The sequence below is a fragment of the Papio anubis genome, chromosome 6 (genome assembly GCF_008728515.1).
Source record: "Papio anubis isolate 15944 chromosome 6, Panubis1.0, whole genome shotgun sequence".
Taxonomy (NCBI): Eukaryota; Metazoa; Chordata; class Mammalia; order Primates; family Cercopithecidae; genus Papio; species Papio anubis.
This window is the reverse complement of record NC_044981.1, coordinates 28093784-28107304: the sequence shown is the minus strand read 5'-3', so window position 1 is coordinate 28107304 and position 13521 is coordinate 28093784. Positions and strand designations below refer to the sequence as shown.

Below are 13521 nucleotides of genomic sequence, written 5' to 3'. Positions count from 1 at the left end.
GGTCCCTGGTCGCGACCCGCCAGGCTCCCGGAACATTTCAGGTCTGTGTCTCGAAGTAGGCGGGGAGGGAACGTCTGCGCAGGCGTGACCCACGCCCCTACACATTCACTGGCCTGAAGTCCCGGTGGAGTAGGTGGAGGTCCCGCCCCTGATCCTGAAGGTTAAACAGCCTTTCCTTGTCTGAGATAACGCCTGGAGCTCTTTGTCCTGCCTCCAAGACGATTAAGGAGCGCAGACACAAAAGGTGAGGTTAGAGCGAAAGTTTAATAAGCGAAAAGAAAAAGCTCTCTGCCAGCAGAGATAGGCTCCCGACCTGAGTACCCACTATGGGGCCCGTTCTGACGTTTTTGTGGACTGGAAAGGAGAATGCGCTTAGTCTGCGGGCTGTCTTGGCGAACGCTTGACTGAGCTTGGCCCAGGACCAATCAGGAGCTGAAATGATGATTCATAGATGCGGCTTAGCTTGGCCCAGGACCTATCAGAATCTGAAGTGAAAGCTTGGCCCGGACCAATCAGGGGCTGAGGCGATGATTCATAGACGCTGGGCTTATCGTGCTAATGAAGGAAAGTAGAGCTCCCGCCGGAACCTACCAGAGCCCACCGTGCCCATACCCACAAAGGAGAAGAAACTTTTCCTGGGAACCTGCTGACTATACAAAGGACAAAGGCATTATGTGCCAGGCCTTGTTCCCTTATCTGAGTGAGCTGGAGGTTCTGTGCAAGTTTTTATCCAAACGGCCCGAGGTTTTTCTATCTGTGCAGCCGTGGGCATATCTATAGGCACAACACCCTGTGCTAGTTCCCTTATCGGTGTCGGCAACGTGAATTTTTTCCCAGGCTGCGTTTTATGCTATGTGGAGATGAGACACTGACCCATGGACGGGGGCGGGCTCTCCAGGGACCCTTCCCTTGCTATCTACTTAAGGCAAGCTAGGTAGCTCCTTTCACAGGGTGGTGGGAGAGACCCCTAGAGAGGGCGGAGCTTTAGCAGCGAAACCGAGGTCGAGAGGTAGAGAAGGGGTGGACTTCGCTCCCTGTCAAAAGCCTTATTCAAAAGCCTTATTTCCTATATACACGTAACTTTTATTTAATAAGTCAACATTATGCAATGTTTGTCGCATATAATGTTTTCTTTAAATATTGTAAAACCACAAACCTCATAACTTGTCACCTCTAGTTTCTAATGCATCTCTAAAAATTAGGGACATTTCCCTACATAGCCACAATATTATTAGCACACCCAACTAAGTGTAGGCGCTTCACCTAACACCTAGTTCATGTTTAAATCCCTCCACCCCCTGTTGTTCCACAGATGTCTTTTACACCTGTTTGTACCAACTAGCATCCAATCATAGACCACTCACTGCATGTAGTTAAGTCTTAATCTAGGGCAATTTTACCCTTTGCCTCCCTTCCTCCCATCCCATTGCCTCCCTTCCTCCCATCCCATTGCCTTGTTGAAAAGGAGGCTCTTCCAGTCTTCCTGTAGTGCATCCCCAATTTTTGATTTGACTGTTTCCTCATGGTATCTAAGTTCTTCCTCTGTTTTCTTGTCATCGTACTTGGTTATCCTTTGGGATGTATTTTACAACACAGATGATTTGTGATTTACATGATCTCTTTGTTGCTGTTGCTAATTATGCTGATGTGAGATAATGTTCTCACAAATGAAAACATTCTCTTTTATGCTCTTTCTGCCATGTTTTTATTTCAGTGAAGGACAATGGGGACACATCAAACTCTGCACTGTTTCACTCTTTGCTGTCTGACACCTCATAGACACTTACGGATTAATGAATTCCTTTGTGGATTACAGGCAATGCATAGAAACTTAATCTTGTATTTAGGATGAGCTCTCCCACTTCCTCCAGGAGTATACCTTGTATACATTTTTCAAATTATGGCTTTTATTGTATTGTATTGTAATTATATCCTCATGAGCTATAAACACCTGTGTATTCCCAGCTCTTAGCACAGCTCCATAAATTGATTGTCCAGTGACTGAACTGCTTTTACAAAGGTTAAGCTGTTTCTCCTTTCATGTGTACAGTAACATCTAAACTAAGTGGAAGTCTTTCCAGATTCAGTGCAATAGCCTTCACCCCCTCCACTTTACCCTTTTTTCAACTCTTGCCTCTTCTGCTTCTACTCTTGCTTTCTTCTTCCACTCTTGCCTCTACCCTCATTCCCTCAGCTCATTCTCCATCCAGTAGCAGAGCTTCTCAGTACATAATTCAGCCTTGTCACTTCCTTTCTTAAAGCCTTCAGTGGTTTCTCTATTGCATTTATAAAATCCTAACTCCTATGCCCTACATGATCTGACTCCTGCTTGTCTTGCCAGCCTAATATTTTGCCACTCTTCTCCCACATGACTGTAGACACTCCAGCCTCCTCTCCTGTCTTTGATGGCAGCATGCACTTCCTCAGGGCCTTTGGATAGTCCAGAGTGCTCTTCCCCTCCCTCATCCCTACTCTGTATGGCTCACTTCTTTTGCACTTAAGGGCTCAGCTGAAATGTTACCTCACCTCCCACCACCTCATCTAAATAGGCTACATGTATTTGGTAACTCAGTGCCTCGTTTATTTTCCTCAAAGTAATCATCACAACTCATAATTATTTTATTTGCCTCCTTACTTATTTTTGTTGTTGCTTTTATTTTCAGTTTGTCTTCCCTGTTAAAATATATACTTCAGCAAAACAGGGCCTGGTCCCATCTTTTTCACCATTGTAGCCCTAGTGCCCAGCCAAGTACCTGGTATGTTATGGGTGCTCAATGAACATTTATTGACTAAATGAGCAAGTAAATGGATCAGTTACTAGTAATGAGTCTCTCCTTGTCCCTCGCCTCCTGAGCCTTAGTTGCTGATAAAGTCATAAGTTGAGTCAGCAGTCAACTGCTTTTTATTTTTTTATCCCCCTTTCATGCCCTGGCATGAAACAGTGAGCCTGGTTCCCTACAAGCTGAGACATACCACATTTAATCCTGCAGGAGTTGAATTCTAGGATGTCTTTGACTGTTTCTGCAGTCAAGTCAGTTAGCCCACAGCATCAACTCCACTAACTACTCTGTGTTTCTGTTTCTGGTCCACTGAGATTTTTGTCTTGTATTTGTAGCTGGCCATATCTTTTTCTTTATCCCCTTTTATATATCATCTTCCAATGCCAAATGTTTGGAGTCAATTGGTAATTAGTCATAAATTGGCCTGTTTCATATCACCCTGGAAAAATGAATCCGATTTTTAATGTTGCTTTTGAGCTGTTGTTGGGATATTCAGGGGGATACCCTTGGTGGGATCTAGAGATGGGCTTCAGTACACAAATGGGAGGTCACCACTGGTCACTGTCTGTCCTGGATTTTCTGGAATATTTCTTCTAGTATTTTCAACTGTCCACTGAGTATTAACACATGACGTCAATATTTTATTTTATTGGGTTTATTTCCTCTATGAATATATTCAATTTACTAATACTACTTTACTAATAATACCTGCTCATTGATATTTATGTAATAATTGCTATGGGCCAGGTGCTGTGCTAAGCTTTTTATATGCATTACCTTGTATAATCACAACACTTATAAGAGGAGTACTATGATCATTACTGCTTAGAGAGGTCACAGGATATGAACATTATTCACTGTACTGCAGTGCTTCACTAAAGATGATTTTAAATAGCTTATTCCATTTAATTTGTCAGATGTCTATCAAGTATTTGTTCCCTGCTAGGATATCAGATGACACCAAATTTGCATTTAATCAAATAAATCAGGTAAACAAAACATTGAAGATGCATTCATAATTTTGTGACAAGTCCAGACTTGTAAGTCCTCTAGGCATTTTAAAAATAAGAAGTGTCTGTAATCTGTAGCCATTTGGGAGAGGAGATAGGAAGAGATGGGAGGACTGGGGAACATAGGGTAATGCATATACATCCTGGGAACAGGGGTGGTTTGGGGGACAAGAATAAAGAGTGTATTTTCTCTTCTGTGTTCCCTTCCCTGTCCTTACCATGGCTTGATGAAGTGAAAGGGGATATAGGAGGGGAGAATATATTTATTTGCCTGGAAAACATTTCTGGAGCACTGACAGTGGGCCAGGCACTGTGCTATGCATTAAGGATAAAGACAGTTCATGGTGGCATAAGACCAGGAGGTAAATCCTAAGCACCAATTGTGGGGAGAAGAATACAACTGATGGAGGAATACTCCACCTGTGGCTTTGGGTATGTGAGAGATTGCCTGTAGTGATCCAGAAAACAAAAAAACAAAATAAAAAGAGCCAGCTGTATCTCCATGGTTTCTCAATAGCATTAAAGTGCAGAACCCATATTTGCAGAACAATTTTTGACTATAAACCTAAGGCCATGAGAAGCTACATGTTTAATAATAATGGAATCCAATACAAATTCATAATTAGAAACTGTCAGACTTTCAGTCTTCCTGAACTGAAGACTCAACAAACCAAATTACCAGATAATACAGTAAGGAGTAAAAAGATATACATATCGCCTTGGACATTGACAAAGAATAAATGCCATGGTCTTTGTAACTCTTCAAATTCTCAATTCTGTAACATAATTTTATGTGAATATTTTATTAAGGTCTGTCTTTCCCACGGTAAATACCATAAGGGTAGGGACCTTTCCTTTCACCATTTTGAACTAAGCACCTCAACACTATTCCAGACACCTAACAGACACATGATATATGAATGAATGGAATAAATGCATTTTCACCCAATAAAGTGTAACTGAAAAACTTCCAAGTGCTCTCAGACCTTAATGATTCCATTAGCATTGGGCAAAAGTCAGATAAAACTTAAATTACACCACTAAAGTCAACATTGTATCAGTGTAACTACCATTAAACTTCCCAACTTAAAAGGCCACAACGCTGCAACATATTCTTACCATTTCCATCCTGAATCTTACTCAATATTTTTTTAAAATACAGATCTAACACCATGACAATGAAATAAAAGCCTTGCCTCTCAGTGTTCCATATAGTAAAGTCTAACGTCTCAGCCTAGAGTTGAAGGCCATTTTCTGTCCCCTATAATGCATCTTTTTAACCTCATCTCTCACATTTTTACCCACAACCCATATTCTATAGTTCAGCTTTGCCTGTCCTTATCGCCGTTGTGTGTGCCCTTAAATACCTTTCCTCATGTTGTTTGCTTGATTTATGATGGCGGATCCCTTCCTTTCTCTGCCTGATAAATTCCTGTTCATGATTTTAGCCTAATTCAAATGTACTTGCCCCTAAGTCATATTCTTTCAATGTTCCATACCCAGTCAGAAATTATTTTTTCTATTCTTTACTCCCTGAATATTCTGGCGAGGCCTCTATTACAGCATTAATCATCTGATATTATAGCTAGTTTTATATATCCTGTTCTCCTCCTAGATCTACCATATAAACATATTGCCCAGGCCTTTAAATCACTTTTACAGACTGAGTATCCCTTATCCAAAACCCCTGGGATCAGAGTATTTTGGATTTCAGATTTTTCTGGATTTTGGAATATTTGCATTAAACTTAACAGATCCCTAATCTGAAAATCTGAAATATGAAATGCTGCAATGAGCATTTCCTTTTAGCATCATGTCTGTGCTCAAAAAGTAAATATCTCTTGCTTTTTTATTCCACAGTTACCTAATTTTCCTTCCCAGAGGTTCACCCTTCTATATCAGTTATCTGTTGCCATAATAATGTGGTATAATAAATAGCCACAAAACATGAGTGGCATATAGTGATAAACTTATGTATAGCATGTGAGTATATGGGGCATAGCTTACCTAGGGTGGGCAGGCCCTATTTATACATCTGCATTCAGCAGCTCTGCAGACCTCAGGCTAGGCCTGCTCACATGTCTGGCAGTTAGCTGGCTGTCAACTAATCTAGGATGGTCTCATCTACTCCACTGGGGTGATCTGGCTCTGTCCTACATGTCTCTTATCATCTGAAAAAATATCCTTCTTCTGGCAATTTCAGAGGGCAAGAGTAAGCAAACCCAGTTACACAAGTACTGTTCAAACCTCTGCATGCATCACATTTGCTAATATCATTGGCAAAATCAAGTCATATTGTTGAATTCAGTGTCACAATGGAAGGGCACTGCAAAATATTAATACATGGCTACAGGGAAGGGGGAAGACTTGAGGCCATTAACGTACTCTGGAATAACCTTTTCCCAGTTGCTAAACATATGTAAGTCAGTAACCATATATACATTGTATTAACATAAATGATAGAATACCATTCATATTTCCATACTTTGCTTTTTTCCCCACTACTTTATGATTTATTTCCATTAATATATAATGCTCTATCATCAGGTGTCTTCTAAGGAAGATTAAATCAGAAAATTTTAAATCACAGTTATCCTTTCACCTAAAGCCAGAGTAAGCCTTCTAAATTAACCCCAGGAATGGCTTCAACAGAGGAACAATACGATCTTAAGATTGTGAAAGTGGAGGAAGACCCTACCTGGGATCAAGAAGCCCACCTTCAAGTGAACAACTTTTCTGGCCAAGAAGCCTCCCGACAACTTTTTAGGCAGTTTTGTTACCAAGAGACTCCTGGTCCCCGAGAAGCTCTGAGCCGGCTCCGAGAACTTTGTTGTCAGTGGCTAAGGCCAGAAATCCACACCAAAGAGCAAATCTTGGAGCTGCTGGTGCTGGAGCAGTTCCTGACTATCCTGCCTGAGGAGCTCCAGGCCTGGGTGCGGGAGCACCATCCAGAGAGTGGGGAGGAGGCTGTGGCTGTAGTCGAAGATCTGGAACAAGAGCTTAGTGAGCCAGGGAACCAGGTGAGAGGACAAAGATGGACTTCTAGACATTAAATACTAAATGAAAGGTGGGGTTTGGTGACACAGGTTGGTTGGCTATAGCTATATGTGTTAGTTCTCTGTTGTGTAACAAATTACCCCTAAACCTTAATGGCCAAGACTACAGTCATCTGAAGACAAGATTCAGGTAGGTGGATCCACTTCCGAGATGGTTCACTGGTACAGTGGTTGGTAGGGGGCCTCAGCTACTCACCGGCTATTGGCAGGAGGTCTTAGTTCTTTACCATGTTGGTATTCTTCATGGGGCTGCTTGAGTGCCCTCACAACATGTCAGCTGGCTTCCTCCAGAGGGAAGAAGGAGAGAAAGAGAGAGAAAGGAAAAAGCCACAGTGCTTTTTATGACTCAGAAGTTATCTACCATCTCTTCTGCCTCACTTCTATTCAGTAGAGTTGAGCTATCAAGTATAGCCCACATTCAGGGGGCTGGGGGTGGGCAGTTCGATTCTACCTGGTGGATTTATTTTAAACCACCATACTAAATTGAGCCACTCTTCCCTGTTTTGCTTTTGAGTATGGAATTAAACTCTGGTCCTTCCACTGTGACATCTCTCTAGAAAATGTTTCATATAGTTCCATGTGACATCTTTCATTTCATATTAGCTTGGACTCCTATAATCCCCCTCTTATGAACGAAATGTGCCTACCTGCCTTCAGGCTCTAGACCATGAACATGGACATTCTGAAGTGCTCTCGGAGGAGGTGGAACATCTGAAGGTCAAGCAGGAACCAACAGACATCCAGCTTCAGCCTATGGTGACACAGCTCAAATATGAATCTTTTCGCCTCCACCAATTTCGAGAACAAGGTAAGGATTTTGACAGGTCCTTTCAGGAGATCTCTAGCGGGTCTATATAGGGCAATAGTTAAGACTGTGGACTCGGGGGGCTAAATTGCCTGGGTTGGAATTTAAACGCTGCATTTAATAACTCTGTGACAATGGACAAGTCAGGTAACCTCCTGGTGTCTTCAGTTTATGCATATTTTAAGTGGAGATAATCATAGCACGTCAGTCACAGAGTCATTTGAGATTTAATAAATTAACATATGTAAAACACTTAGAACAGTGCCTGCCTTGTAATGAATATAATATAGTGCCTGCTTATGTGCATCCTCTCTGGGAGCCTCTGGGTGCTCCCTCCAGCCATTTCAGCAGTGCTGATGACCTTACTCTACTAGCTTAAACATCCCTGTTTAACCCAATCCCCTCCTTAACTGGCAGTTCTTCATTCCTAGAACATGTCTGTTTGATATGGATCTTTCTATTTCCATCCTATGATTGTGTTCTTACATAAAGGAAAGAGATTACATTGTTTGGTCCACTTATTATTCCAGATGGTGAAAGTATACCTGAGAACCAGGAGTTGGCATCAAAGCAAGAAATCTTAAAAGAAATGGAACATTTGCGGGATAGCAGACTCCAAAGAGACGTATCTTTGGATTCTAAGTACAGAGAAACTTATAAACAAGACAGCAGGGCAGAAAAGCAGCAGGGACATTCCACTGCAGAGAGACGCCACAGGTGCAATGAATGTGGGAAAAGCTTCACTAAGAGTTCAGTACTCATTGAGCACCAGAGAATCCACACTGGGGAGAAGCCATATGAATGTGAAGAATGTGGGAAGGCCTTCAGCCGGAGGTCAAGCCTGAATGAACATCGGCGGAGCCACACTGGAGAGAAACCCTATCAGTGTAAGGAGTGTGGGAAAGCCTTCAGTGCCAGCAATGGCCTCACTAGACACAGAAGAATCCACACAGGGGAAAAACCATATGAATGCAAAGTGTGTGGAAAGGCTTTCCTTCTCAGCTCATGCCTTGTTCAGCATCAGAGGATACACACTGGAGAGAAGCGCTATCAGTGTCGTGAGTGTGGCAAAGCCTTCATTCAGAATGCAGGGCTTTTCCAGCATCTCCGAGTCCACACTGGTGAGAAACCCTATCAGTGCAGTCAGTGCAGTAAACTCTTTAGTAAGCGGACCCTTCTTAAGAAACATCAGAAAATCCACACTGGAGAGAGAACATGAGTGTGATGAGTTTGGAAAAGCCTTCAGTCATCATTGCAACCTTATTAGGCATTTTAGAATCTGTACTGTTCCAACAGAACTAGACTAATTCTGTGGACCCTCAGACCCCTAAATGGGGCCATCTTGGAAAGTAAGATTTTCAAGTGGCTTATTCTGTTCATATAAAATTTATTTTGCATTGCAGTGAACCACTTGTCTACAAACCAGGTGTTGGTGCCTCCTGTGTGGATGACTGTGATTGTAGGGGGTTGCTGGGTGGCCTTCTTATTCCCTATCCTTTGGTCCATTTCTAATGATTTCCTTTAAAGGGACCAAATCTTATCTGGAAATAAATTGTTATGGAGGGGCTGTTTTTGAGCAATACTGAGCATTGAACAATTCTAAAAGACCAGTATCTATGTATACTTTTTTAAAAAAGATTGGCTGAGATCAAAGGATATTCAGAGGTGCATCTTTTTCTGTAAGAGTGACGTTTTAAACAAACATAAGGTTTTTGGGAATAAGAATTGTCCCCATTCCCACAGGAAATCATTGCTATGGTCTCCCCTAGGAATGTGATAGATAGCTTCTGTAAGCAGCATTATCCATGGTATAAAACCTGTAGTTTTAATGGTTTAGAAATCTATGTCTCGGCCAGGTGATTACAGGCGGTGGCTCACGCCTGTAATCCCACCACTTTGGGAGGCCAAGGCCGGCGGATCACGAGGTCAGGAGATCGAGACCATCCTGGCTAACATGGTGAAACCACGTCTGTACTAAACACACACACACACACACACACACACACACAATTAGCCAGGCGTGGTGGTGGGCGCCTGTAATCCCAGCTACTCCAGAGGCTGAGGCAGGAGAATGGCGTGAACCCGGGAGGCGGAGCTTGCAGTGAACCAAGATCGCGCCACTGCACTCCAGCGTGGGCGACAGAGCGAGACTCCATCTCAAAAAAAAAATAGAAATCTGTGTCTCATTTCATATCTAACTCATGTTTTTGATATGAATCATCCATATATATATGTTGATATCATGTTAATGAGTTTGATATGAATCATCAACGTAGTACGTAGCATATACATATCAACATAACTATGTTGATGATTCATATCAAATTCTCAATGCTGGTCATTACTGTAAGTTTTCCATTTTTGTTACAAATAATAAGATGATACTTTAAAATCTCTATTCTTCACAAGGTACCTCTTTAATTCATAGCCTTTTATGTCCGCATTATTCTTTTTTTGGGGGTTGGTCAGCAACTTTGAGTGCCATTGCAAGCAGCATCATTGAAGTAGTTTTATAAAGAAAAGAAGTCTGATATCTTGGGCAGCTTGCTGCTTACTAGGGAGACCAGCATGCTCAGACATTTATTGTCAGGGTTAAACGTATGCTCTGGCACCAAGTTCAAATCCTTCCTCCCCATTTGTGAGCTGTGGGACTTTAGGCAACTTATCTAAATGCTCCTATGCTATAGTCTCCCCATCTGTAAAACAGAGGATGACATCAGTACCTTCCTCATAGGGTACATAAGATTAAATAAATACAAACTTGTACTTAAAATGTAGCTCTCAATAAATGTACATTATGATTTACATAAGAAATAATACCATTTAACAAATGTAGGTAGAATTTTAAGTATCATGTTAAAATTAGGATATGAAATGCCTCTGCTGACATCGTTACTCTTTTCTCCATAGTCAAAACCTAAATCAGAATATTTCAAAAGAGAGGAAATAAAAGTTGAGCTTAAAACTGTTCTGCCCTAAACCTTTGTCTTTGAAGTTTATTTTTAAAGTGTTAAAGAATACATATATATGTGTATTTTTTTTCCTCATGGCTTAGGAACCATAAACGATTCTTTAAAAGTTACTTACTATTTTATTTGTCAATAGAACCATTAGCAATTAGCTGAATTCAGATTTTCTGGAATAGCGTTTATGAAATTGTATAATACCTACAAATCACTTGAGATCTTGTTAAAATGCAGATTCCTAATTCAAAAGGTCAGAAGGGGGCCCAGGAACCTACCTTTTAAATGAGCAATGCACTCCTAGGTGCCTCAGATGCTGCTGGTTCATGGAGTGCACTTTGAGTATCAAGGTCCCAGACTACCCTGAGGATTAGTATGGTCCTTTTAATATGCTAGAGGCATCAAGCAAATAATAGCTTATTTTCCATCCTTCCACTTGCAACCTCTATATCAGTAGGTAGTCCCTAAACCTGTGCTCCCCTCACTGACCTACTGCCTGTCCCACCCTAAGAGGACTGAGATGCCTGTGAAGTGCAATGGGCAAGTGAGTTGAGATGAGTTTGTAGAGCAAGGCAGCGTCCTCTGCTCTGGAATAGGCAAATAGAGCTAAATGTTTATCCAGGCAATCTAAACAGGACCCATAAATGTTTACTTTAGGAAAAAGCTACTTCTACAGAGCTTCTGCTCCTCTTGCATGAGCTCACAGGGCGAAAGGAAAGGGGCTGTTTGTTGCATGTTTACCAGCACCATGCAGACCTGCCAGTCCACACCCCCAGTCCTCTCTTGGGCTCTCTGAACTGCCTGGGTCAAAGGAACAAGGTCCCAGCTGAGGTTTCCTCATATATGGTGCTATGACATGCCACACTTACCTTCAACACTGAAGCCTGGCGTGGTCCTTCTGTGACTCCAACCCCAGTGCTCAGACAGTCCCTTTCTCTCTCACCTACTCAGAAAAGCAAAGTAAAGCTCACAGAGGAAAAAGCCACAAAATGGAAGACAAAAGGGTGAAGGAGGAACATTTAGGGAATGAGGCACATCCCAAATGAGTAAGAGAGGAGGAGGGGAGAGATAGGGATGTAAAAAGGGCCCAAATGGGCATGCCTGTAGTAAAGAGAAAATTGAAGGGAGAATTTGGGAATGTTTGGGTTTTGTTTGTTTGTTTTTTCTTGTTGTTGTTGTTGTTTTCCAGATTCTCTTTCACTGATCTGGTCCAGAGTGTTGTAGTAGTTGATGCCACTACTTCCTGCATTTGGCCTCATTAACAGTAACAAGAAGGATTTTCAGTGCCCCTATAATTAGAGGAGCACCAAGAGACCTAAAGAAGGGAGGCTCAGACTGTGGATGGGGGCACTCTGGCAATCAGCAAACATCCATGGGGCACTTGTTAGGCCAGTGGGTACCACTGTAGGAACTTGGGATACATCAGCAGAGCCGACAAAGGTTCCTGCCCTAACAAAGTTTACATTCTAGCAGGAGAGAAAAATAATAGACAATAATCATAGTAACTATGTAGTATATTAGAAGGTGATAAAGTACTTTTGAAACAGAAGAAAGTGGAGCAGTGTGAGGAGGAGTAAGATTTCATTATATGGTGCAGGCGGGGTCAGGGATGCTTCATTGAGGAGGAGACATTTAAACTAAGATGAAGAGGTGAAGTGGGGGTCAGCTCGATGCTATCTAGAAGAAGGATGTTCCAGGAAGAGGTGAGCCAGTGCAAAGGCTAAGGTATGGAATAAAAATAGTTTTCCCACTGAGGTTGTCAACAGGTTCTCACAATCAACCTAGAAGAGGAAGGCACAGGTGTTTGCCATACGTATGTATTGTGTAAACTGAGCACAGTGAAGTAAAAGTGATTGCTCAATGTCACATGCCTGTGAGGTGGCAAAGATCTGCATTGAAGACTGAATGATTCCCCATCTAGTGTTCTTTTGTTGGAATTTTGTTTTCCAATCTGGGTAATTATTATGCTTTTTTTCCTTTTGTGGAAGCCAAACGTGATGCCACATAAACAAGTATTGAGTAATTATTTTGAATGAGTAACTGTGCCCTGAAAGCACTGGAGGGAGGGGGTGCGGGGGATAACCTGTTGGTATACAAGAGGAAGAAACGAATAGAATTCTGGTAGGTCAGGTGCATTAATGCAGGTCAGGTGTGAGAGGCTGGGCAGTGATTGGGAAAGTGCAGCATCATGGGAAGGAAGGGCTGGGAAAGTGAAGACACGGTTAAGCTTGCTGCTTGGTAGCATAGCATAGCTGTAGTTTGTTACTATCTAGCTGTGTGACTGTGCACAAGTTACTTCACCTCTCTGTGCTCTTGTGGAAAGACATGAAGGTTAGGTGGGTGAGGAGAGAAATCTCAGGAGGTAAAGCAATACAGGTAAAGCATGTAAATCCATTTGTGGGGCAAGTGGTGTATGGGGGTGGGATGGGATCCAGAGTGGTTAGGAATTGGAAAAGAACTAAGCAGAAGGTCCCAGGATGTTTGGGGAGTAAGGAAAAGAGTCTCCCACTTGCCTCTTTGCCCTAGATGGGCTCAAAGTGAGGAAGTTAATGACATGAAATATTCTCCAAGCCACCTAAGGAGGCAGCAGAAGGTGGGTCAGTGGTGCAGGACTTGCCCAGGTGTCAAGTTGCCCAAGGGCTTTGGAAGAGTCTCTGTTAAAGATTGGCTCGGCTCAGGGTGAGTCCCATGGTGAGTGGGGTTATGAGTCCTAGGGTGAGTAGGGTGATGCAGGGTGGGGATGCACATTGGGCTCCAGGCTAAAGCCCAGGAGTGACTGGAGGTGTATGGTGCAAGGGGTGCCAAGAACTGTGGTTGGATAAATGCCAGCATTTTAGGAATAAATATAACAATGATAATAGATACTTCTGAAACACCTGGCACCGTTCTAGTTGCTTGACATGTATT

The 13521-nt window shown here is 42.3% G+C and overlaps 1 protein-coding gene across 5 annotated transcripts in view; it reads left to right on the top strand.

Annotated features, from left to right (window-relative positions):
- ZSCAN31 (zinc finger and SCAN domain containing 31) overlaps positions 1-13521 on the top strand; it is a 48687-nt gene that overhangs the window by 805 nt on the left and 34361 nt on the right. For 2 of the 5 annotated variants that reach the window (XR_004184254.1, XR_004184253.1), the window contains exons 1-4: positions 41-244; positions 6338-6810; positions 7504-7654; positions 8182-9000. Coding sequence is in view for 3 of the 5 variants with exons in the window: in XM_009204665.4 (XP_009202929.1) it covers positions 6430-6810; positions 7504-7654; positions 8182-8870 (1221 nt within the window). In the remaining 2 variants the exon portion in view is untranslated. Of the gene's footprint in view, positions 1-40; positions 245-6337; positions 6811-7503; positions 7655-8181; positions 9592-13521 lie in introns of those variants that run through there. The other 3 variants (XM_009204665.4, XM_009204661.4, XM_009204659.4) reach the window with 2 other exon arrangements.